Source organism: Syngnathus acus, chromosome 4 (genome assembly GCF_901709675.1).
Source record: "Syngnathus acus chromosome 4, fSynAcu1.2, whole genome shotgun sequence".
NCBI lineage: Eukaryota > Metazoa > Chordata > Actinopteri > Syngnathiformes > Syngnathidae > Syngnathus > Syngnathus acus.
In genome coordinates, this window is record NC_051090.1 from 7,253,107 (window position 1) to 7,280,855 (window position 27,749).

Genomic DNA, 27,749 nt, shown 5'->3' on the forward strand with positions numbered 1-27,749 from the left:
GACACTCCCCGTAATAAAATAGCTACCGCTAGTAAATTGCAACAAACATTCGTGACACGATTTTTCGATGTTATTTTTACACTATTAGGCGCGTTTTGTTCTGACCGGGGAAAGCTAAATTGCGTTTGCCAAACTTCAGCAGTTCAGGTATCTTCACCCCCATTCTCACCGTGAATGGTTTTGCCCATGGAATCGCTCCAGCGCTCAGTGCACACAACACCGGATTTCCAAGACACAGATTTGTTTTTATCTTATCGTGTGCATGTCAACTTATATTTAGTGTTTTTCTGCACAACACAAACACTGATGCGCACTTGTAAATGCTCTCGGTACTGGGCGGTTTGTCTGCACATTCGCTGGGACGCAACCAAGCTAAGGAGCTGCGCTACCAGTGAGTGGAATTAATAAGGTAACGAGCTTCTTCGCACCTCAATTCTTCCTTAAGAAAATATTAAGACCGAGCTAATTATTCACCCTCGTTATCTTTTCTGCAACATCAGATAGATGCACAGCATTTATTTGCGAGTTTGATCGTTGTGAGGTCGCTAAATGAAAACAGTGACGCTTCATTTTTGGCGTACCAGCTATAGCAAGCACTGCCTAGTTGTGTCTTACAACGAGAACCCTCAACTGGACCCGCACCAGTCAAATAGTACTCTATTTCTCAGTGCACATGCAAAGGTTATGCGACATTGCATTTGGAGAAACGCGGATTGCCCGTGCACAGAAAGATACAGTGAGGATTTATTTTTTGGAAAGAGTATAAAAGGGCATGGCCCTCAGTAGTTGTTGTGACAGGCACAATCCTTAACGGTGTTCTCGTTAGCTTAGCTTGTAGCTTGCTTGGCGAGGACCCTTAAAGTGACCTGCAAGATGAGCCCCCTTCTTTATTTATAGAATTTCTTTACAGGATAACGTGTGCATTGCAGACATGTCATGACGACATAAACAGTCTGTCGTAGGATATATTTGTACCCCCCCATAGATTATGTGTGCTTTATAATTGTATTCCCTCTTGCTCCCATGCAGTAGCATTTATTGACTCCTTTGCAGAAACTTCCAAGTGTCTAAAGGCATTTATTTGTGCTGATGAATCTTTAGGGAGACGAGCGTTTCCAACTGCTTCGTGCATTCACTATTATGTAATTTCTTGCAGTATTGTGCTTGCAGTTTGTATTTTGATGGAATTTTAAATTATATCTGAATGTTGAAAACATTTAAAACGGGATCTGCCTATTCATGCATGTCATGGTCATTACATTATTAGAATTATGTAATATGCTCTAAGGCTTCAAAATAGTTTGTTGTGGGGTTAATTTTAGTGGCAGGCTTTACTTTATTATTTATGCAGTTTGCATTTTAATTGTTTGGTTTATAGACTTTACTTAAAATTACAGTATAGAAAAAACAACTATTTGAGTCTTGTCCATATTTCTAGTTGATTGTATTGTATTCAGGTGTCTGGTGGAGTATTTCAGTGCCTAGTGGGCTGAGAGCTCCCACACTTGTTTTGGCTTGTATGTAGAAGAAGGCACAAAGTGCAGAACAGTAGTTCTCTCTTCTTGCAAGATAACTAACAAACTCAGCATTTTATTTGAGATGGTTTGATTTGAGGTGATTAGACATTTATTATAACCATCTTAAGACAGTTTTCCCTCTCCTGCATCTGTTTTTAATATACTATGTGCAGTATTCATTGTGAAAGCAAAGAAAAGCTGAAAAAACAAAATAGTAAAAAAAAAAATAAAATCCTTGTTGTTAACCTTTACTCGGATCAATGTATTCAGCCCATGTTGCTCTGCAAAGTGTCATGGGAATTGGTTAAGTAGTTTAAAGTTGTCAAATCCTGTTTATTAACATACACAAAAAAACCAGCCATATTAACATCTGCAGAGGTATTAAACAATTCATAATTATTTATATTTGAGCAAAAATATTTGGTTTGCATTCAGTCAAGCATGTGCAATAAAAATAAAGTTTTGATCAAACTGTTAAAATTGTTCCATGTTGAAGTCTGAAGCGTTTGGATTTATAACAAAATATAGGAAATCATGGAAATAAAAGAAGTGTACATGTTAACTATTGTTCCATAAACATGTACTTTAATTGTGACAACACTTCTGGTGATGCTTGACAACACTTTTAATACCTCTTGTTGAGTTTAGCTTATATTTTAGAAAAAGCCACAGAAAAATAATCAAAACATGTCCAGAGTTTGATAAGGTTTTCATTTCTTTAGGGTCATCTTTCTTACGAAATGTTAAGGCATATTCCAAACTGGATGGCCATTAGAGGTTTTAGTCTATTCCTAGCACCTTTTGAATAGCTTTCTGAATACACACACACTGAGGTCTAGTGAACTGAAGAACATCGTTTGTACCATGACACAAAGCTAAGTGGTGTTTTCACCAAGCCTCATTTTTTGTCTCTCTTGTTGGAAGCTCACTGCTGAGATGTCATTTCTTGTGAGTTGAGGAAAACATTAAACAAACCCCTCAGGGATGTCCCGCTCATCCTTGAAGAGACTGCACTACTGAAAGAGCTCGGTGGACTACTTCACTCCCGCTTTTTCTCTGTAACACTTTCTGTCCAGTGCTTCTTGAGGTGCCTTTTATGGAGCTGCTTTTGATAGTCACAAATGTTTGCCACTACCATATGATGTTTCAGATCTTAACACGCTCCTTATATACATTTGTTAAATTTTAATGAAGCATCTATCCTGCAGACAATAAAAATACTGTGGTGCAGCAGTACACAATGGGATTGAATTCCCATCTCGTGCAAAGCAAACAGCTCAGCGTTACAACACCCTGTAAAACAAACATTTATTTGTAATGGATATGTCATGGCCTGTGGAACAGGGAGTGATGCTCATGGCAGCATGAGGTGATAGCCTTTAACAATAAAGCGTTTGTGTGGAAGCGGAGAGTGTGCATGAGCTCAGAATCCGGCTTCTTGTCACTGTACTCTATGTCTGTGGTCCTTCAGCTCCCTCTCTTGTTCAAATTTAGCTACTGCATCATCTTCTGTTCTACTACAGTAGTAGTGGCTCAATGTTGATATCCTGTGATATTATTACACGGCTGTAGTCTGCAATGCCACGTCAGAATATTAATCTTACATCAATAATACCTGCTATATTTTCCCATTTTCTGGGATACATCCCAGTCTGAATTATTCATATTGAAATGATTCATATTGAAACTGCAGATTGATAATATATAGCCTGAGCCTGCATATCCGAGTAAATTATACGAACTGCACAAACTGATGACATATTTTCTTTCTAAGTTTTGTCAGTTGTAAACTGTAGCTTATTTATATATACAGTGTTTTTTTAATTTGTGTTTTAATTGACTGTTTTCACTGTCTTTGTAACTAACTAACTAACTAACTAACTAACTAACTAACTAACTAACTAACTAACTAACTAACTAACTAACTAACTAACTAACCATCGATAATCAGAACTGTCAACAATCACAAGACTTGATCCCTTCTACAGAATTTGGTGGGCAATTTCTGTAACTAACTAACTAACTAACTAACTAACTAACTAACTAACTAACTAACTAACTAACTAACTAAGATCAAAACATGACCTCAGTACACTGACAGTAACCTCAACTGAGCATTGACCTAATTCATTTAGTAAAGAAAAACATTAGATGCCACACGCTTTGAGATGTGACGTGCTTCATGCCAGTCTTTGAGATGAAGCCTTAACAGATTTACATTTCTATTTTCATAATCAGAATATCAGACAGAATTATTACTACTACTCTGCTCTCCGACTATGGCAATTTTGTCCTTTTTCTTTGACAGCGAAGAGAGGACTGTGTGTTCCAGTTGTCCGATTCTTTAGGTCCTTGTATTATGTGGCAGTCACATTAGGCCTGTTCCTGAGGGCATCTACATGACACCAAGGTCCGGTAGTTTTCTCGAGTCAATGTTCCTTCCCTGCTGACTGTCCAGGACGGTGGGCGGGTATTCTTGTCAACAGCACAGCTTGCCTCACTTCATCACTCAGACTGTTGTTGTTTCACTCTCTGCTAAACTCATTCCAGTCTCTGTCTTCCCTGGAATCGATGCTCCGCTTGTTCAAAAAGACAACCAGAAAAACATAAACCTCTACTGAGTGATAGAATAATGTACTTTGATTGTTTCCCTATTTTAATTTGTTCAGTGAATACTCATTGATTCAATAGGGGGCGGCGTGTGTGTGTGTGTGTGTGTGTGTGTGTGTGTGTGTGTGTGTGTGTATACATATATATATATATTCTCGGATATGTGTAAATGGATAAAAATGTGTGCTCAGTAAATTGCAAGAGGGGCATTCTGACCGCTAGAGGGCACTGTTGGTCTCTGTATGGAAGTCAGAACGAGGACAATAGTCTTTTGTAAGTGGAGATTCTGTGGCATTTAAAACGTGTGAGCTCTGTATTTCTTATTTTTTTTATGATTTATACATTAAATTTTGTTTTAAAAAAACTGATATAGCTTGCGTATAATTCAGCCAACGTAAAACAAAATGAGAGATCCGTATTATCATCTTCTTCCAAGACATAATTTAGTTGTTTTTTTGGTGTACATATCTAAAGATAAAGATTATAAGAACACAACGCTTACTCATGATGCAAAGTCTACATTACGCTATTACTTTAACATTGTGAAAGTTCATTGTGGTTTGCACCTGTGGACAGTTTGGGATGCCCTTTGTGCTTGTCTCTGCAAATGGGATAATTTGGACCAACAGGATGAGCACAAGTACAATGCTTTCTGAGCCAACAGAATAATTAAGTGATAGAACATCTCAACAATGGTTGATAACTGAGAAAAAAAAAAGAATGGTTTGTCAGCCCACTCGCAGGCCTTAGCCAAAGAATAACAGAATTTGGCATGCTGACTGGTGTTAATTCCTCACATTGTTCATTGCCTGAAGCGTCCATTTTACAAACTACTGTGAAAGTGCCATCTGCTTGAATGAGATGACCTCTCAGCTATACAATGAAATCCAACTGGCACAAGCATGAGATACAAATTTGCATTAGGGTTCCACCAAATACTATTTAGTCGAGTAGTCGTCACACAGCTTTAGACGGTTTTATTTCTGCAGTAACAGAGCTAAAGTAACACAATTTCAGGAATGATCACATTTGTGAAGTTTTCATGAGAAAACAAATTAAATATATTGGACATATATTGTTGCAAATTGCAAATGAATTGGAAATCCATTATGTCAATAAAAGGGAATATATGAGAGTTTATGGAAATTAAATACAACTACTTACACTACAGTCGTCATGGCAGTCATAGACAGTCTCCACTATACTATATTTCACAGTTGGGTTTAAACGGTGGCTTGCTGTGTCTTTTTCTCAATGCACATTGTGTGTTCCTTCCAGACAACTTGGGTTTTATTTGTACACACAATTGACTCATGCTGTTATTACAATCTTCAAACCTGTCGCAATATTTTGGGGGAAACAGCGATGGCTTTCTCAGTGGTGTCCTATGACATCCATTCTTGTTTCATGTTTTAGTTTTTGTCATATATAGTGTGTTAGTATGTAACAGAGATTACTGGAAATGTTTGGCTTGCACCATTATTTTTTTTCCCTCTTTTGCATGTCTTCCTATCCATCCTTGTATACACCCCCATTTTTCCACATGGGTCTGTAAATAAAGAGCACCTCTATCCTTTCCCCATCCCAACAATCATTAGTCTCCCCCACACTCCTGCTGGAAGGCACCTGGAAGATACTCAGATAATCTGCACACTGGTTCTGAACCATACTGTCTACGCAGCCCAAGACCGTGACAACTATTTGGTGTGAGAGTGTCCTCGGAGGGTACCGTGAGTACCCTGCGGGGCCCGCCTGCCTCGTCTGGCAGAAAGCTTGGCATCTCTCCTCACACCTCCAGCATCGGAGATGCCCTCGCCTCCCAATGACGGAGGTGAGTTGAATAGATTTTTGTACAAAAAACATACACACATACATACAACTGCTGTTCTCTCATGCATAGAAACAAAGCTACATAGAGAAGATATGCATTTTGATTCCTAAGATTTCATACTTATCTAACCATTCCCAGCACTTCAGAATTCCCCAGTTTGACTTATTTATTTAATTCCTTCTCCCTATTGTGCAGCACATATGCGAGATGTTGGACCACACCAGCCAGTACAATTCCCTGCAGAAATGAGGCACCCTGCCCACTTTTTCTATGCACGCTGTGACAACATCATGGAGGCTTGTTTTGATGTGTTCTGTCTCTACCTCTAGAGGATCGAGGCGCATCCCCCGTGAACTTGCCATCTGTGGGCTCCTACCATGGCCATGGCAAGAGGAAGGTGCACACCAAAAAGAAGAAGGGTATCATCAGTGCCAATGTTGCTGGCACCAAATATGAGATTGGTACGAAGTTAGACTGACGCCTTGTATGAGCTTTGAAGTCTTTTTAGGCACAGTTGAAGCAAATTTTCTGACAGATCATAAAAAAAAGATTCAAGATTCAAGAGTTTTTATTCGCCATGTTTGAGCGTACCAAACAAGGAATTTGACTTCGGTAAATCAGAAGACCCAAGTTGAGCATGTTCAAGCTGTGCATAATGTTACAATATCTTAAGCTTCTGCTGTTCTGTTTGTTAAATGGGGAAGTTGCAATTTTAACACCAATACTAAGGTTTTGCACAAGCCAAAAAGGCTGTCCTGAGTCATTTGGAAAATCGATGGAATTTATTTTGGTATTGTACATGATGGTCCTAGAGAGGGGAAATAATAATAATAATAATAATAATAATAATAATAATAATAACATACAACTATGTTTGTATATAATATAATTTCCATAACTTTTAAGGCATAAACCTTTAATTTTTTAAAATTGACTTATTACTCTCCTGTATTTTATGTTATGATGAAGATGACACACGAAGATCACAGTTTATTTTTCGGTGGTACTCGGCATAAAAAGTTTCAAAACTGGAGTGACATATAACATCTTAAAGGAAAGCTATATGAGTTTCAGCCTGCTGAAACTGCTTGTGTGGAGGAAATCCTTGCAAAAAAGAAAAAAATATTTATTGAGGTAATCTAACGTGGCAGTCAGTGTTTTTTGAGACAAGGTAAAAGAGCGCAGTAAGCACTCCTAACATGCTGGCTATATTGCGTGGCGTCAAAGCTCTCAGGGGTGAACTACAACCTTTGAAACTAAGGAGTCAGCAGCAGTGTAGGAGAAATCAGGGGCAGTCGGAATCCAGCATGTAGATGGGAATCAAGCTGTGAATCATTTTTCTCGCTGTGAAGAGATCCTCACACTGGCCCTTTTGAGAGAAAGAGCTATGCAATATGTTCAGGATAAAGTAACAAAAGCAACATTTTAGGGAATAGAATAGATCAGAGATGGTGTTGTTGTTTTCTTTATAGCCACATAGAAGTGTTTATGTATACTCCGGGCCTCAGGACATGTTTAGCGAGATGGCATAGACCAAATTAATTATAACCTGGGTCTTCTGGAATTTAATGGTAACTGTCAGCACAGCCCCGCTGCGATGTAAATGCTCTCGGTTCAAGTGATCAAAACACAGTTAACATCCACCAGCGTGAACAGATTGATGAAGTCACATCGGAAACGCAGTTTTCCCATTCAAGTGCTATCATGCAACATTAGGCAAGATGGCATCAGGTTTGTGTTGAGTTTCAAGAAATTAATTAAAATGCCATTTTGTTTGGGCACCTGAATCTTTCATTACTCACTGAATAATGAATAGTTGCTGGATTAATGTCCAAATGGGTTCGCCACCTATCTCTCATGCTATTGGCTTTCCTGTGGGATTTCAATGAAGTATCATTCATATATATTTGTTGGGCAAGTATCATTAATATATATATATTGATGTGCAACCATTTCATAGAGAGTAAACATTGCTGGAAGGCATTGATCTTTTCAAGGAGCTCTTTCTGTCGAAGCATTTTACTAAAACAATTTTCTCCATTTTATGTCTTATTTCATTAGATATTCATCAAACAAACCATCAAATATTCTTGTTTTGAAACTCTACTGAAATACGTTTTTGTCTATTCTACTCCATTTCAATGTAAATGTCTAGTTCGCATAGTCATCAATGAGATGGACTTTCTGAAAGCACGAGACGAAGACGAGACTGCCAATCTCATCTGGAACGACTCGGCTGTACAGCATGAGAAAATTGCGGAGCTCAGGAATTATCAGGTACTTCACATGGCTACCTTGTCAACTCAGCACATCATGGGGGCTGGGAGGTCCTGGGCTGAAGCTATTACAAGGAGAAATATACTTTTGCTTTTATTTATCGATTAAGTGGGAAAGCAAACATATAATACTATAAAACCTATTATCACAAGCAAAACATTAAGAGCTATTAAACTTTACAGTTATTTGCAACTCTAAGTTGAGCTGGAAGAGACTTGTTTACAATGAAACCCCAGAAGTAATCACTTAGAAGGAGCAAAGCTGCGGTTTTATATTTTCTCCGTGTTAGGAGACTTAATTAAATGATTTTCCGCCTTATTCCTTTTATTGTAGTCCTCCTTTTTTTGACACGGTATTGTTTTAATTTATTCTTGTTGGTCCAGGAGTGACCCATAAGTTATCAACAAAATATTCTAATTAATTTTGGAATGCACGGGAAGCCAAGCCACCAATCAACTGAGGGGTGTGTGAAGGGACTTGACAGGGAAGGAAAAAAAACACATAAATAAATGAGCACACTATTTCGTGCGATAAAGGAACATGAAATCTTAGGATGGAGATATGCAAGAAGTCCGACAGGAAGACTGACTTGTTTTAGTTGTCACCTGCCCGAACAAGAAGGGGTAAATAGACTTGAGTCAGTATTGTATTGAGTCAGTTATCTCCCTGGCGTTTGACCTCTTTTATTCTGTTGAGCTGGGTCATTAAATGATCAAGTACAGTTCATTGCTATGTGGTTTATGAATCACAAAGTACTTACTGTAGAATATGCTGTAAATTGTTATCACTTGACACTCTTTTTGTTGTGGTGCATCACATGATTGGTTTTCAGTTAAAAAAAGTTAAGAGTCCCTCCACAATTGGTTTTGATTTCCTCTCACAAACTGCATCGATCTGCAGATTTGGCATAACTGCGCAATTTCTTCCCAATGCCTAATTACATCTGTCTCAATGGGATAAAAATTGCATATCCTTTTTACACTGCATTCTTTTTTTTTTTTTTTTACCCCCCCTCCCCCAAAAAAGTAATGTACTATGGGAGTTTGCTGTCAAGTTTAAGTTCATGCGAGCCTAATTAACGCCCCTGTTCAGGCTCATTTAGTCAAAGAATACAAAAACCCCAAAGATTTTCTTTTACCCACCGCACCCCCACTTTTGGCACATTTAAAGCAATTCATTCAGCTGTCACTGCAGGAGCTTACGATGCAGAACCAATTACCTCGGCCCCTCAGAGTCGAGATTGATCTTTTTTTTTGCTTTCCTCTTCCCTCCCCAACCTTTAAAGTCTGAAAAACATTGTAAACTAAATAAGGGTTGCAAAAGGTCTCAGCGTCACCTTTTTGTTTTAAGTTCGTAATTGGGCATAAATGTCAGAACATTGTAAGCTCACTTCAGGTTGCTGCCTCTAATGTGCTCGTTTTCCGGAAGGGGCGGGGTGGAATTGAGTAGTCTAATGGCCTTAACAATGTAATTATGTCTGTCTGTCCCTCTGCAGAGAATTAACCATTTTCCGGGTATGGGTGAAATTTGCCGCAAAGACTGCTTAGCAAGAAACATGTCAAAGTAAGTTTCTCCCTTCCAAGTCTCAGCATTTAAAAAGCGCGTCCATGTCATTGACATCAACATCCACCTGAACATAAAAAATAAATGCGTACTAGAATTTCCGCTGTAATATGGTGCAACTCTTTTTTGTGTACCCAGAATGATCAAGTGCCAATCCCACGAGTACGGCTTTGTACCCAAAACATGGATCTTCCCCGCCGAGTACACGCAGTTCCAAAATTACGTCAAGGAGCTGCGGCGGAAACGTAAGCAGAAGACTTTTATCGTCAAACCAGCCAATGGAGCCATGGGTCACGGGTAGGTCAGAGGCGAGAACCAGTCCTCCAAAATAATCGAAAAAAAAATAACACACCGATTGGGGGACTGTGAGCCGGCAAAAAAGAACGATTTAATGACAAGATAGACAAGAGCAGTGTGACTGAGAGAGAATGTTGAAAGGGGGAGCAAATAAAGGACAAGCACAAGAAAACAAGACTCAGAGGGGTGTTTGACCCCGGCATGGAAATAGCATAATGTCGGGGCTCCGATTGATTATGTGGGCTGAGAGGATGTGCTAAATCTCATTGTTGGCCTTTTTGTCCTCCATGGTCACAATCACCATAAATCAGAGCTTATCGTGGCTAGATGACACACACACACACACTTTCACACAAAACACACACACTCGTCCCTGGCACTTACTGTAGCTTCTCCCCTGAAGGTGTGTGAATATGAATATTGGATTCCTTTATGGGGAACCATCAGCACACACCAGGCAGACTGGAAAATGGACCAGAATATGGGGAAACTCAAAAGCATCTCTTGTTATAAAATGGGGAGACTACCGAATTAAATACATTTTTCATTCATAAAGTCCCAGGGGTTAAAGGATAGAAAACGTAAACCTCCAACTTCCACTGTTATTTCTTTTTTTCTGTTCTGAAAATGAAAGCCATGAAGTATTTAAAGAACCAAATCCAGCGAGTATCTTGAAATGTGAGGATTCGATAGAGGTTTCGCATTTCAAAATACGACTTTATTTCAGTCAGCAAAAAAAGTTACAGCAAAGTTTTTTTTTAACTTTGTTATAATTTGTACCTTTTTATAGTGATTACGAAAATGTTTTTGGCAGTAGTTGCATGTAATATGTATTTTACGGTACTTGCATTCATCATAGAAAGCGTGAATAGCTCAGTGTGCTTAAATCTTCCTTTAATTCTCTTTTCATTTGTCCTTTCTAGTATGATGTGAGCATTACTTAAAAGTTTTTATTTGTTAAAGAATAAAACACAGCTAACACTGAAATACTGCCATACATTTGTAATACGAAAAATGCTGAGCTTAGCTCAAATTCTCAACAGCACAAGGCTCACAAAATTAGAGCTCTATTTTTTTTTGCATGTTATGCCGCAGCAGGAAATTAAGTTATACCTACCCCCGTAATTTATTTTGCTGGCGCCCCACTAAACGAAGGTATTGTTTGTGTGTGTGTGAAGTTATACAACAAAATCAAAGTGTGCACAAAGCTTAAAAAGAAGAGAGCCTCACTGGTGCCAAATTAAATAGGCAAGGGAGAGTGGGCTATGATGATGTGACACGCTGGCTCATCAATCATGTCGTCTTTTCCTCCTCGACTAACTAACACTGTTAACCTTGTCTTCATCAATCAGTTGCTGTCTGCCATTTAGGGCTATTCACATTATTGGTCAGTCTTCTATCAACTTGTCCCTGTTCGGTTCAGCTCAAGACTGCTGATAAGTGGGCAGATGAAGCGCTGCTTTTTAACGCAGCAGTCTCGGTTGGAGCGAACACTAATGTGGTGTGATTGATAGAGGAAAGTAAAAACATCACATTTCTGTCTAATCTGAAAGTGAAGACATGGTTACTTTATAATGACTGGAAGTTCTCACTTGTTGATTTTCATTTGGTTAAAGTGCAGCTTCACGATGCACTGTATGCATTGTTCACAGTGCATGTGATTAGATAATTGGGTTTGCTCGGATGCCTCAATGCTAAAAAAAAAAAAAATCACAAAACTGAGTCTTTACATTTCTGTCATGTGTGTATAGTCCCTCCTTACATAAGGGAACCTTCAAGGTTCTGCATGCAACCAATTTAGTCTCGGTCGGCTTTAACTATGAGTGATGTGGATGTAGCTCAGTGACGCTGGGAGTCTGTTTAACAATGATCCCTCAAGCCACCAGCTCACATACATATATACACGGACAGACACACACGATGCCGTGCACACTCAGCTGCATGAATGCATGCATACAAACTCAGTTCACGTCTGTGTATATAAAGCCAGTGACATGAGACCAAAGGAAATTGAATTAGAAGGAATGTAATGTAGAAATGCCTGCTTGTATTTACTTCATCCACCAGCAGTGGTCTCTGATGAGGCTTTGTTCAAATAATTACGTTCTTAGACGTTGCCACAAAACCAGATATGTGTTTTTTTAACACTGACTTTTAACTGGGCCAGTTAATAAAAAGAGTTTGGAAGGCTCAGTGCCAAATAAGTCATCGCTCTTAAACGTATCATAAATCACAGCAAGGGCACATATTTAAACATTTTCATGGTAGGTTCTGCAGCAGTAGAAGGTCATATGAATACCACCGGGGTACCGTGCTTCCAATCTTTTTGCACCTAAAGGCTTGGCAATGTAAATACACAAAGTTCTCCACATTAAGAAAATATACTTTTACAGGCTATTTTGCTTCATGGAACAGATTGCATCAATTGATTTGAATAGCAATAAGGAGGGTAATCTCAGGGCTAAATTTAAAAATACTGGCATAGCCAAATGTTGCATCTGAGTTATATGCCTGTAACCATTAGCAATTTTAAATGAATACCACGTATAAAGCTGTGAAATGTGTTTACAGTTGAGCTCCATTTTTATCTAACACATACGACAGTGCCAATGTCATCAGTCAGTGTTCACGGTCGCTTCTTTGCCATCATCTATCATTTTTCTAATTATCTTTTTGTCTGCCATATTTTATTATTCTGCTGACGACACTCCAATTTCCCCCCAGAGGATTAATAAAGGCTTCTGTCTATCCAGGATCTCACTTATCCGTAACTGTGAGAAGCTGCCTGCCCAGGAGCACTTTATTGTTCAGGAGTACTTGGACAAACCTTTCCTAATGGAGGGCTACAAGTTTGATCTGCGCATCTACATCCTTGTCACTTCCTGTGACCCGCTTCGCATTTTCCTCTACAATGACGGCCTGGTGCGCATGGGCACAGAGAAGTACCACGCACCCAGTGAGGCCAACCTGGTGAGTCATTTGCCCACACACACATTAGTTGAATACTGTCCACTCTTCGACGCTGGTCAACTTTTATTTTATTTTATTTTATTTTATTTTATTCAAACTTCTACAACATTTACACACACACACACACACACACACACACACACACACACACACACACACACACACACACACACACACACACACACACACACACACACACACACACACACACACACACACACACACACACACACACGCAACTACCGTATTTTCCGGACTATAAGGCGCACCGGGCTATAAGGCGCACCTTCAATGAATGGCCCATTTTAAAACTTTGTCCTTAAATAAGGCGCATAAGACGCACCATTAATGCATCATGTCAGATATTTAATCCAAATCAAATCATTCTCCATTTTATCTTTTTTATTTCAACTTCAGACGCAACAAATTACTTTATAATCACAAAATAATGATCCCTAGTCTTTTTGATTCATGATTCATAGTCTTCAGCGGGCCACTTATGATTGATTTCATGTCACAATGCTTCGGGCCAGTTTAAATTTAGGAATTTGGTCCATACATAAGCCGCACTATAAGTATAAGGCGCACTGTCGGCTTTTGAGAAAATGTTAAGTTTTTAGGTGCGCCTTATAGTCCGGAAAATACATAGTTTCGTAGAAGGTGGAGGTCCAGCGTATTCACACATCTAAATGTCACACGTGTTGTGATATCAAGCTATTCCTATCTGCCTTAATGTCGTGCACCAACTAGGTCTATTGTGCTGTGCACATCCACAAACACCCCCACATACTTCTTTCTATCAAGCACGATGCATATCAACACAGTGCGTGTTGTCTTACCAAGTCTGTGACACATGATAGAATCAAGCATGCCATGGAGATGGATGTCCAATTCCACAGAGAGTGGCTGCCAGACAGCCATCAGGAGGTAGAGTGGCCTGCGGTCACAGTGAAATTACCTTGTAGCGAAGAACGTGGGTGCATTATAAAGAGAGGGGTGCAACAAGGCCACTAATAGGCAGCCACTCAGGGATGCATCCCAGCCATGTTCTCGGGGAGCTATGGGCCACTATAGGTCTTATCACTCTTATTTGATTCACTTTTGTTTACTGTATATGGCATTGGCTCAAAGCCGCAGGCAGCTCTCATACACAAAAAGTCTCCGACCAGGCACTTTGTATATTTTCAGTAACTCCGGATGCTACAGGAAGCTACAAAGTTTATACATTCGCAGGAAGCTTGAAGCTTTAGTGAGTCAATTTACTCTCCTGTTTTCTCAGAATCAATCAATGCACTCAGAGTTAGATAATAATTGATCATAATGGTGACTTTCTTTTTCGCATTTTGGTCATTGCCAGGGAAAGTTTATTTGCTGCCTTTTATAAGGCCAAGTAGTTGGGTTGTTCCCCATTTTTCCAGACAGGCTCCCCCACGCCCAGCTACTGGATATCTCCAGTGCTGGATAATTGGGCGAGTTACGTCAGGAAGGCCATCCGGCGTTAAAACTGATCCAGAAATCAGGTTAGTCAATCAAGTTAGAAACATGATTCGCTGTAGTGACCCCCTTATGGGAGGATCCCAAAGAGAAGATTCTATTATATTATATTAGATATTATTGCGTCTATGGATTCGGGAGGGGCTTTTCAACAATTTTCCTTGATCAATTCATAGGGTGAAGGTGTGGTTGACATGCTAACTTTGCCTGGTTGGAGTATCAGCATACTATATTTCAGAGAATGATCTGTCCTTAATATGTATACATTAAACTCATTAAAATGAAATTGATGGGGGTGAAAAAAAAAACTGGTGAGTATTTTTAGCCTAATTTTTCTTTTTCATTGTTATTATGATTGTAAATTTTTATCAAACTATGCCACGCTTCTATTTCAAACTTATCTCCTCAGAGCCAGCTCTACATGCATCTTACAAACTACTCAGTCAACAAACACAACGAGAACTTTGAGCGGGATGAGACGGTGGACAAAGGCAGCAAAAGATCCATCAGCTGGTTCACCGAGTTCCTGCGCAGCAATGATTACGACGTGGCCAAATTCTGGGGTGACGTCTCTGTACGTGCTTTGCCGACTTTTTACAAATTTGACATGCTTGCTAACATCTGGAAGCAGACGCTCACATATACAGTAGACAAGCTGCCCTGTGAGAGAAAGTGGACCAGCAAAGGTTTGACAAGATGTGTTTTGACAGATATTCAGTCAGCTTTAGAATCTTGTTTAACTGACTGGAAGAACCCGGTCAAAATATCATTCCTGGAGGGTGAGCTCGCCCAGTCTGGCACTGCTCCCAGCTCATCTAAACACCTCTATGCTTTTGCTTTTCTTTCCACTTATTGTTTTACTTTAGCAACATCCTCCTTCCTTTGTTTGTAAAACTGTCACTTTGTTGAAAAGGAAGTTATTATATAAATATATTTCAATGTAATGCAGTGGTAAGCAAAGCGAAGATAGAAAATTTTGATTGTCTATTGGACCTTTATGCTGTGCTTTTTCCATCCCTTGGTGACACACCAAAGTGTCACCCACTGACTCAGCCAGATGTCCTCCACCTCTCTTGCTCTCTCATCACCCCCCCCCCTGCTATTTTATCTGAAGCTGCACTTTGCTACTGCTCTCTGCCCACCATTCTTCGCTTTTCATCTTTGTGCTTACACTTTGATGCATACAGAGCAGGTACCAGGCGCTTTTTTTTCTTGGAAGGACCATAATAAGAAAGCCAGAGAATATTCTCGTACCTGTCGTACATGTTTGTAAAATGCACCTCTTTCAACTCCATTGCAAGTTTTTGTGCTATTTGACAAGTATTGTAATGGCGCTCTGAAAGTACGAGTACATTTGATTCCCCTTAGACAAAGTATGCTCGTGAGAAACATATAAAGCAGCTCTGCACATTCACACAAAACATGCACTCAGGAATGTGATATTGTTCGGAGGCTGACACGTGCACGCACATGCACACACACACGGTCGTCTGGCATAAAGTGTAGCGGGAGCAGGTGTTTGTACCGGGCAGCCTGTGGTTTGGACACTTGCATGGACCTGTGTGTGGGACAGACGGTGGGGCTTTTGCCTTATCAGTTCAAGGCCAGAACATTGCAACCCCCTCTTACACCCAACAGTCTGTGTGGTCTGAACAGTCTGTATGGGCCAGCAACACTGCATGGGACTTGACTGGAGAGAGAAAGCTTTGTGTAAAAAGTGTGTGTGTGTGTGTGTGAGTCCAAGACAGCAAAAGCCATTTGTAAACTCACAAATGATTTTAATACTTTCTGTCTGTGGCTTTCAACTTGAAAAATGTGACCTATTTGTTATGGTATAACTGTTTGTTGTATATACATTTGATTCCGATATTAACATTTCACAGTTTGATTTTTTTTGCTCTATCAACTTCATTTGTGTCTATCTCTTTTTGTATGTCATGACAGGAATTGGTGGTAAAGACATTAATAGTGGCAGAGCCCCACGTGCTGCACGCATATCGCATGTGCAGGCCCGGCCAACCACCAGGGAGCGACAGTGTCTGCTTTGAGGTGCTGGGCTTTGACATAATCCTGGACCGCAAGCTCAAACCTTGGCTCCTGGAGGTACATTTCCATTGTTTTCTAGAACAGTGTCATTGACCGCTTTGAAAGAAATCCCTTCACGTTAATATCAATATCTGTTGGCTCTGATTCTACACACAATTTAAATGATTAAGCGGTTTTAAACCCCTTTATTGACTGGGGTCAGCTCACTCACAATTCAAATGAGGTCAAGCACTATAGAAAATGGATGAAAATTGAGTTGCCACACTGCGATCAAAAGAGGTATTTGATACTGTGTGTGTGATTCAGAAAGGACTGCAGTCTGTGGAGTCTCACCAAAGTGTCAGTAGCTTCTGAAGTGAAGCACTGTTCCATCAAGCAGTGGAAAGGGCAACGGTGCCTCACTCTGACAGAATAGCATAAACACACACTGATTTGCTTGTACACTCTTGTCCTCGCTGCACAGAAATGCTGAGACACACACACATGGCCTCTAATATGTATACATGTACACCCTAGAATGTAAAACATTTCCTCGGACATTTAAAGGACTGTTTACGGCATGCACACACTCACATTCACTCACGTACAATGTAGGTAGGTATAAGAAGAAATGCATGGAAAGCAAGACAAGCTTTTCTGTGCACATACACTTAATATATAGGTCATGGTAGTAAGAAACACGCCTCCAATTCAGCGTCAATCTCTCAAGTGTCACTCATTGCAGAGTGGGCTTCAATTTCTGAATCCACTCCAGGATTTGTGGCGTACCATTTTCATGTCAACCAGTCAGTTAAAGGCTGACCTAAATCCTTAAACCTGGCTGAGCAACACCCCCACCACCATCTCCCTACTTCCATTCCTTGCTCCCCCAAAATGAACATGGGAATGCTAGGGAAATGTTTTGTCAAGTTGTTGGCATTACGCCACCTAAAAGGATAATTGAGAATCAGTATTAATATGTACATGATTTTACAAAGTAGTAGGACTTGTCACTACCATGGCCAGGCTGGAAAAAAATATTGGAAGAATAAAGTTATTATTACAAGTCGCAATATTCTAAGATGGGAAGTAAAATCTGACAATTGATTCCTTAATTTTACAAAAACGTAATGCTGAAAGGGAGATGTTGTAATTCTACATCATTATTTGATTTACTTTAAATCAGAACACACAAAGTCTTTCTCTCGGCATTACAATAAATTACGAGCAAGTCGTGAAAAAACATGACCTGTTTATGGCCCAACATATTCTGTGATGTAATACTGAATATTCAAGAGTGACTGTATTATTTAATTCTTAGATATTATCTTTTACTTTATTTTTTTTTACTCAGTTTCAGTCATAATTTTGTTACCCGGTTGTATATCATGACTAAGGGTGCACGATAGTGTTGCTACTTCTGTTTTATTGTGACTGTGTGTGTGTGTGTGTGTGTGTGTGCTACAAAGCCATGATTGCAGTTGTTCCACTCCAGCAGTAATGATCCCCCCTGTGCGACGATCAGCTCTCTATAACGTTCATCAATTAACATCCTTCACACATACACCGACTTCTCTTTCATGCAACATTTACAGCAAGAGACATTTATTGCCCCAAAACTCGAAATGATTAGTCAGGGGACAATTGTGACAATCAAGAGCCTTTCTTAAATGCTCTCTGCGCAGGCTGTCAAGTCTGAAAATAACTTTATTACATCTGTAGCCTGTTGATGTGCATTGCTATTCAATTGGGATGTTAAACGCGGCAAGGACAAGCTTTCAGAAAACTGCGCCCTTTGGCAAGCCCTCAAGCTTGAATTTAATTTATTGGAAGATTACTTTGCTAAAGTCTGAGGTTAATTAAACCAATTTCAAACCATTTTACTATTCCTAATCTTCAACTTTTCTTTACTTACAAAATGTGGCATTTTGGGAATTGAAACACAATCTCCTCTTCCCAGGTTTGTTTTTAATTTGTATAGATGTAACCTCTCAGGTTTCACTGTTGGTGTCATTGTGAATTATCCATGCCACGCCTGCTTGCTGCTTTACCCGGTGCGCCGTTCAGACACTGTCATCCTCTTTTAGTCCTTCAAATGTCAAAGTTGGTTGTCAGACATGCAGACTTGCAGACAGGAAATGGAACTCCAACCTGTGTAAACTCAAAGCCAGGTGGATAGCTGAGTGCTCGATGGTATCACGTAGAAGATGCTGTCAAATTAAATTAGCCTTTTCTGTTGCATTGGAGCTTAAAATCATGTCATTTTCTGAGAGTATGTAGGGGGCCGGTGATTGAAAAGGAACATGGCTTCCTCTCATATCTTCCCCATTAAAGACAGACCAAAAGCAGGAATTTTTGGAGAAAGTCTTTGGAACAACTCTCGTATGTTGCACGTAACAAATTATGAAAATTGACTCGAGTCTATGATAAATCCTTTCTAGGGTAAATCTAGGGACATCTTTGTGTTCTCTGTTCAAGTTTATGATGACTTATTTTGAAGGGGGCTAGCAAAACCGCATGTAAGCAGTGAATAAACACAGTATAAACTATCATTTATCATTTTCGCAAGGTTCCAGAAGATGTCCGCGAACCTCCACAAAAGACAAATAGATTGAGGTCCAGCCTCATTATAGTCACTGGAACCCCAGAGATGCCAGTACACGCTGCAGTGCAGGCAGCGTGATTATTGATGGTTGTGATTACATCTCTCCATCCATTCCTTCCCATTTTCTATCCCCCCTGCTGCTCGAGAAGGGTTGTGCAGAGTGATTGGCAACTAATGAGGCGGGCATGGTTAGGTCAACCGTGGCATGGGATGTTTGTGTCTCAGTGTGAGTCTGTGCGTGCGGTTGTGTGTGAATTGGCATAACGACAACAGACCGACGGACTGCAGCTGGACAGCTTCCCCAAAGGCGCTGATAATTCAACCACTCGCTCCCTCCCTTTCTGCAACTTTCCTCTCTTTTAGTACGCTCTAGCCGATTGCTTCAAGATGAGTTTGGTTTAACCGTCCATCCCTCAGAGCCAACATAATCCAGACTTCCTTTACTTTTGAGTGCAAATGTGTATGTGTGTGTTTGCGGGAACTAATCTGCATTGGCAAGTGTAAACAGATGCCGCAATATTCACGTACACAAAAACCCACACGTGGATGTTTTATTCTCTTTCACATCCCAACATATACAAACATGCACCGCAATTGAAATGTATAACTAGTATGTAGCAGTTAATTTCCCGGACAGAATAAATAGTCTCTTACTTTTGTGGCCACGTGAATCAAGCTTTTTTTGGTCTGTGCAGTGAATCCACAGCGAGGTTTGTGTTCCTATACCAATAAATTTGAACAGCATAACAAGCGTAACAATGAATTTTTGGAAGTAGGATTTAGAACTTTGGCAGCATTAAAGATATTTTCTAACCTTTCCCAAAGCCCCCATTATCCAACCTTCATAGCAATAATGATTTAGTTGCTACTTACAGTATGCTCTCCTCATTCAATTTATTGAACCGTAAGGGTGAAAAATGACAGTGAACACATACAGTTTGATATTCTTAATTTTCTTCCTTTAATACCTCCTTCCATTTTTAATTTTCTTTCTGCCTTTGATTAATCTGCTGCACTTAGTCGGGTTCATTCTTATTTAAATGCTCATTGATTTTGTCCCAGGCTCCAAGGCGTTTTTTTTTCTTTTTCCCCCTGGTAAACTGTAGGTGGCAGTAGATACTTACAAGCCAGGCTGTAGCTCATGAAGAGGCTTATTAAGGAATAATTAGAATGATGTATGGGACTGTCTGCATCTATCCACAACCATTTTCCTCTAAGATAACTATTTCATAGAATAAGTATCAAATTAGGGCTGCACATACCTTATAATATGGAACACTTGAAAACACACCTCAGCATTTAGTCATTTATCATCATGTGTAACAATGCCATTGTAGGTATGACTGTGTGTATGCATGTCATGGATGCAGAAGATAAATACTGCACAGAGATAGGAAATAGCACGCGCCGTTATGTGTGAATGTATTCGGTGTTTGGAAGAAAAGTATATTTTGTCCCTATTATAATTAATATTACAATCTTGATATATCTTATAGTTGACCGTTGTGTGTGCTGACTTTTTAGAAGATAAGTGTAACATTTCAAGTCAAGCACCACAGTAAGAATGAATACAACAGTGATTGATAAGATGGCTAAAACAAGACAATGATTTACGGGATATAGAAAGTGGATACATTTGCCTGGGAATGAGGCCCAAGTCAATTTGGAAAATATTTACATAAGGGTGTGTAGACTTATAATAGTCCCTGTAACAGGATGTCTGTCTATTGTGTAGTTCCTCTTCTGCTTCGTCTCTCTCATTCCCTCTTTCCTTCCACTATTGCTCTGCAACAAACATTTCATTCTGGCAGTGGTCGGACTGTGCCGATACCCTCCATTGTGCGTGGCAGAAAGGGAGCCTTGTCAAAGCAGCGGTTGTTTACAGACTGCTTAGAATAATAAGAGGGAGGAATTTTACTGAACTGATTAATCAAGAGGAGACCTTGCACTTGTTTGACGACTCTTCCTGACAGAATTTATGGAGATTTGTTTTGGAAAAGAAGGCAGCGAGCTGATTGGTGTTGGGCCATCACTGTGGCTATGTTTTTATAGGGCACATATGCTAAATCGATGTCTAATATAGTTTTCTTTTTAAGGACCATTAGAAGTTTGAAATAGTAATAACAGCGCTGCACCATACTGGACATTCTAGCTGACTGTTTTCTTTTACACATCTCAGTGCACCTGACAATTCTGCAGCTGAAGGTAGATTACATTTTAGACCAACTAGAAGCAGGTCTAAGTTGTGGCGCAGGTAGTGTAATATGATTCGGGGGGATTTGAACCAGGTGCAGGCAGACAGATTGTAAGCTCAGTGTGGTCATGCATTTCATTCATAAATACGACAACTGAATGCATTAAACCTCGCTTACCGTGGAGATCAAGATACTTAAGGTCGTTATTCTCTGGGTGCAGAATGACAGAACAACATACAGTATGTGGAATTTTAACAATTTGAAGCTCAGCCTCTGATGTTGTCATGGACAATTAGGTTATCATAAGAGGATAAAGCTGTCCTGTAAAAAAGTTAGACATTTTCCCGCATGCTTACATTGCTGTTCGACTAAGTGATATTTGGTGACACTGATGCCATGCCGATGCTAAAAGGAATCAAAGCTGAGGTAAAAGGAACGTCTAATCTTTTCATCTGACATTTTTATTGAATGCGTCTTGGAGCAACCAAGGGCTCCTCTAAGATCCTGCCAGAGTCATTTAAGGAAATCAGAGTGGGGGCTTTGGGAGCCAGCAGGGGTTCATTAGAACCAGACTGGCCAGACAGGCTCCCTCTGCCAGGAAAAGGGAAACAGAGAAATACAGAAGGAGACATAACTAAGGTAGCACAACCAGACAGTGGGCAGAATTGCCGTTAGAAGGAGTGAAGTTGGAGAAACTAAGCGAGTGCGGCAGGCTGAGTGTAAGACCGCACGAGAGCAAAGAAAGGCACAGCAAGTCCTGCCATGCCAGTCTACCTTGACAGCTTGACACCAGAAATCAAACTAAGAAATAAAGACAAGTAAAGAGACAACCGTTTCTGGGATCACAGCCAGTCAGCCTCTTTCCTATCGGCACTTTAAAGCCTTGTTCCTTTCTGGCTATTAATTTAGCGAGAGCTTGAATAGAAACAAAACTTTTGTCTTTCTCCCCTTTAGTTAGGTACTGTATAAACGAATGGCTTGGTTGAAAACTCTTGATTGTATATGATGGAAATAAGGTATAATTTAGCAATTTTCTAGAAAGAGAAACTTCAGTGTGATCCATAGTTTTTAGAATGTTAGGCAAATCTAAAAATTGTGGTAGTGTGAATTTGTATTTACTTTAGTATCACATCTAATCAAATTTAACTTTTTGATTGTAAGTTGGCAAAATGTGGAAATGTTGAAGGGATTTTTTTTCAAGGCACTGTTCTTATCCTTTCCATTACACTTGCTTTACTTTCACAAGAAAAGTTTCTTCCCTTTTGAGACCAGCCCTTTGCAATTTGCTACAATGCCTGCCAATTTAATTTGAGAAAAAAAAGCAAGATGATGATTACAATGACCTCAATGACAAAAGTAGGTGAAGTAGAAAAAATATATATTCACTCCGACTCTCTCTAACAGATCAATCGAGCCCCAAGCTTTGGGACGGATCAGAAGATTGATTTTGATGTCAAGAGAGGGGTTTTGCTCAACGCTCTGAAACTACTCAACATAAGGTAATGTTCTCTGACATAGATCCATTTTGCTTCAAGTGCAAAGCTAATTTCTAACTTTATATTGTGAAGGTTTCGATGTACAAGCTTAATACTGGACACACACTGTTCAACTTACACACAAAAAAACATTCACAGTCTTCAATTAGTTTCTGGAATGTGTGAATAAACCAAAGTACTTCAGGACAACCCATGTGATCATAAAGAAAACATACAAACGCCACGAAAAGGTCCAAGCTGTGATTCAAACCTAGAACATGCTAAAACCGCTAAATTAATTTCTCCCATGGACAATCGAGGAAGTTTCCTTCTATTCCTACTTCTGGTCATGATCTTGCCCACAAATTGATCATTTGCTCGAGAGGTCTAAAGTCACAAACACACTATTAATTGCATGTGAAATAGATCGAGTAGGGTTAGCTCAAGTGAGGGTTGCAACGATCCCATAAAACAGAAAAAAAAGCACTTCCTCCCTCAGCTCAACAGGTCCAAACAAATCAAAATTTTCTCTAAAGCAAAATAATCTCATGATTGATTTTGGCACTGCAGATTATTTCATGAATTGTCGGAAATATAAAATGTGGTGGTAGTGGTGAACGAGCTCTTTACCATTTGACCACATGTTCATGTCCATGCTGATGTGACAGTGGTGTTTGTTCTCACTCGCTCGATCCTGCCTCGTATAGTAAAGGCTTCAGTTCCCGCTTGTGGTCCCCAAGTGCTCTCGCAACACCAACTGTATTAATGTGTGATCAATTCCGACCCGGCCGGCCATGGACATTGATAAACCTCTGTCCCCACCCTAACGGCACTCAATATCCAATTCAAAGGGACAGCGTTTGACTAAAATGAATTGCCCTTTCTTCCAGACAGCAACAGCCTACTTAAATTAGATGTCTGGTCATGCTTATCTTCTATAAGTGGTTTTGTTTACGTCTTTGCGGCGTAGTTGATTGTGGTGTTCGATGTTTTTTTTTTTTTTTTCTTCTAGTTACGTTTTCTAAGAACAAACAAATGTAACGTAATCTTGAGTGGGCAAATTTAAGACTCGCCATTCAACTGATTACGGCTAGTGTACGTAGTTATATAATATTATTTATATATAATTATATGATAAGAATTAAGTATAATTATTAAAGAAAAAAACGATTTCCAAGACATTTGTTTAAAAATAATGTTTGGCCTATTCTTGCAAAATATAAATCGAGCATTCTTTGTTGTGTATTTTTCTTTTTTCTGTTTTTGTTTTGTTTTGTTTATTTGTTTGTTTCATGGACTTAGATATGGCACTTTAAAGTGTTAATTGTTTTGTTTTTTTCCCCCCTATTTTTCATGTTTTAAATATGTTCGAAATAAAGATACATCAATCAATCAATCTACTGTATTGTTGAACAAATACTTCACCTTTTTGAAATCAACATTGTATTGAGTTTGTATTTGTTTGCATTGATGTAGAGCCAGCGATAAGAAACGCAACCTGGCACAGCAAAAAGCCGAGGCTCAGAGGCGACTCTATGGGCACGGTTCCGTAAAGAAACTCTCGGCTGCCTCATCAGACTGGGAGCGACAGCGTCACACCCTGGAGCGAAGGCGAGAAGAGCTTGTAAGTTAAAAACAAACATGATTTAATTTATATTTATAAGTAGTTGAAAGCTTTTATTTAGCAATCTGAGAATTACATGTTTCATAAAAGTTGCAGGACTACATAGTGTCTCAAAATATGCTTCAATTTCAAAATAATATCCCCGTAATCCAAGTCACTTTTCTGAGCCTACTCTTCATGAAAAGAGTCTTGTGGGATCCTTCACAGTAAATAAAATAAATAAACGCCACAGCATCTCTTTGAAGACGTGCTGGCCCACATTGAAGAGGAATACTGATAGTTCTGAGTTGAATTTTCAACAAGAATCTTTCCTGACACACCTCGTGTTTTTCTCTACATTATTGGCCACATGCTAATATGGAACATCTGCTGATCAGCTGAGGTCAAGCAAATTTTAAAAGCTATTCAAAAATGTTCACAATGCACAAATCCAACTCGAGATTGTTCAACCACCGGCACCTGTCAGTATGTTTTGCAAGGTTTTGTCAGGGACATTATTAAAACACATTTCAATGCACAACCAGTCATTACACACATCAGCTTTCACACACATACACACGCAAATAGACTGAAAGCTCAATTTTTCCAAGAGAAGTGTACACCATTCAATTAGATTTCAATCAGGCCGCTTTTCTCATCTATAGCTGCTATTACTTCACTCCTCGCACCCTCTTTGATTTGCATTTGAATGTGCCACAACCGTAATCAGTATGAAAGAGTGTCCTATATTTAAAAAGGGACGTGTCTGAAGTACGCATTCAGGTGTCGCTCTACTGAATGTACATTTCCACTTAGTTCTCACCGTTGGTGGTGCCAACTATTCCTCCCTTCATTAAAAATACCTATATTAAGAAAATAGGTGACTTATGCTATAAGGCAGAACTGCACGTGAATGAATCTTTTTGGCTTTCTCCTTTCCTAGAAAGAACGACTGGCGCAGGTCCGCAAGCAGATCTACAGGGAGGCGCACGAAAAACAACATCTGGGCAACTACAGGCAAGGACTTTTCCTCCCATAATATTAATATTTGCTCCATGTGATTTATTACCGTATTTTCCGGACTATAAGGCGCACCGGACTATAAGGCGCACCTTCAACGAATGGCCCATTTGAAAACTTTGTCCTTATATAAGGCGCACCAGACTATAAGGCGCACCATTAATGCATCATGTCAGATTTTTAATCCAAATCAAATCATTCTCCATTTTATGTTTTTGATTTCAACTTCAGACGCAACAAATTACTTTATAATCACAAAATAATGATCCATAGTCTTTTTGATTCATGATTCATAGTCTTCAGCGGGCCACTTATGATTGATTTCATGACACAATGCTTCGGGCCAGTTTAAATTTAGGAATCTGGTCCATATATAAGGCGCACCGGACTATAAGACGCACTGTCGGCTTTTGAGAACATTTTAGGCTTTTAGGTGCGCCTTATAGTCCGGAAGATACGATAGATTACTGTAAAGAAAAATCATGCTGCACCAGAGCGACCAATCAGAAACGGTAATGCACACATTGACACAAGAATTATACTGCATTTGTACAAGTTAACTTTATGTAAATTGGCAAAGAACGTATGACATTCACAGCAAGTTTCTTTGCTTTGCAACATAAAATAGGACGCAATGTGTGCTTTACTTTCTTGCTGCAATTCATCCGTTCTCCCCCGCACCTGCATTGTATTCTCCGTTAACTCAGTGAGACCTTGGAAGACAATGTGCAAGCTCTAAAGAGCTACCGCACGGATAGATCAGAGCCACCTCTCAGCATGACTCAAAAACAAGTTATGATGGACATACAGCTTAGGACCTTGTAAAGCATTTCTGCTTCTGTGTCTTTCTGTCACACGGGTTGTTCAGTTAGCAACATTTTCACAAGCTAAACGAAAGCTTGAGTTTGTTTTTTTGATAATGATGTTTGATGGTCTTTAACTTCCAGCAATATTGGTTTCAATGAAATGTTGCTAAATATTTTGATGCTTAAAATGTGGACTCCTCATACTTTATTTATACTTGTTTTATTTGTGCTCCCCGCAGATTAACACTTTTTTTTTTTTAAATATCCATTTCACACAGAGCTGTAAAAAATGGACATAAATTCACAACACAACAATTTAAATAATGTCTAAAAGAGGAGATCAACTTTTTTGTGTGTGGTATTTGTCATCTTTTGCAGGAAATGTAAGATATTTATCAACAGACAATTGAAGATAATTTGCAATTTGAGAGATTTTTGTGTATTCAAACAGTGTCTTGGTACAAAATTGGAGTTGCACTTTTACGGCTTCAAATTTAGAGGTTTACTTCCAAACTGGGACAATCAAGGCATCCTTGTTTTTAAATCATGGCCCCTCCTGCATCTCTCATGGAGATACATTTCCAAAAAACATTATATAAAATTGTCACACCTGTTGCTGTGTTGATATTACATCTTTTTTGCTTTCAGGATGTCTGTGTTCTTGTATTTATGACCAGCTCCATTTGACACATATGGACACTAGCCATGCTTATTCAATCATTAGCTTTTGATTTGATGGCTAAACTGATGATTTCGGACACATTGTGAGATGTAGTCCCATGATAAGCAGGCTGTGGTTTATACATTCTCTCTAACCCCCGCAGGCCTAACAAAAACTCTGAGCGCTGTTAGTTTAGTCTTGAGGGTTGAAGATATGCGAATGACAGTGACTGACATTTATACCGTTCCTTATCTTGAGGTTTCCACTTGTTTGCTTTTTTTGTGCTACTCACATTTCTTCAGCCTCTTCATTTGTTTACATTATATTATTGAAATGAATTTGTTTTCCACTTTTTGTGGGTCTTTTCTTTCCGTCTCACCTGATGTATTATAACCTGAGAGTCCTATGATTGTACTCCATAGTTTTTTATAAGCCCTCGCAAGCCTCTCCTGACATCTTTGTTGTTCCCCCTTCTTTCCCCACATCTCCTTTGTGAACTGCTCAGAATTTCAGAAGTTGTTTCTTTTTCAGTTTTCACCTTTCTTTCTCCCCTGCATTGATGACCCTTCTTTCTCCCTTTTGCTGCACTCCACCCTCACTATCCGTGCTCTTCTCTGTCTTTGTGTATGTGTCTCTGTGGCCAACAGACGTATTTACCCCCCAGATGACAAGCTGCTGTTGGAGAAGTATGAAAGCCTGCTCTCTTCCGCCTTTCAGACCTTCCTCGCTGGGCGAGCTGCCTCGCTTCAGAAGGAAATGAATAATCCTCTGAAACAAATGAAGGCACGTATCTTGGTGGC

At 39.5% G+C, this 27,749-nt stretch overlaps 1 protein-coding gene across 4 annotated transcripts in view; it reads left to right on the plus strand.

The window, feature by feature from the left end:
- The first annotated feature begins 10 nt into the window (after positions 1 to 10).
- The window catches only part of ttll7 (tubulin tyrosine ligase-like family, member 7), a 47,004-nt gene continuing 19,265 nt past the window's right edge, over positions 11 to 27,749 (plus strand). For 3 of the 4 annotated variants that reach the window (XM_037248840.1, XM_037248841.1, XM_037248842.1), the window contains exons 1-12: positions 5,676 to 5,958; positions 6,288 to 6,419; positions 8,114 to 8,235; positions 9,731 to 9,798; positions 9,937 to 10,095; positions 12,849 to 13,065; positions 14,969 to 15,133; positions 16,504 to 16,662; positions 22,789 to 22,883; positions 24,336 to 24,483; positions 25,406 to 25,479; positions 27,597 to 27,732. In XM_037248840.1, the coding sequence (XP_037104735.1) occupies positions 5,934 to 5,958; positions 6,288 to 6,419; positions 8,114 to 8,235; positions 9,731 to 9,798; positions 9,937 to 10,095; positions 12,849 to 13,065; positions 14,969 to 15,133; positions 16,504 to 16,662; positions 22,789 to 22,883; positions 24,336 to 24,483; positions 25,406 to 25,479; positions 27,597 to 27,732 (1,500 nt within the window). In that variant the 5' untranslated portion in view covers positions 5,676 to 5,933. Of the gene's footprint in view, positions 410 to 5,675; positions 5,959 to 6,287; positions 6,420 to 8,113; positions 8,236 to 9,730; positions 9,799 to 9,936; positions 10,096 to 12,848; positions 13,066 to 14,968; positions 15,134 to 16,503; positions 16,663 to 22,788; positions 22,884 to 24,335; positions 24,484 to 25,405; positions 25,480 to 27,596; positions 27,733 to 27,749 lie in introns of those variants that run through there. The other variant, XM_037248839.1, reaches the window with a different exon arrangement.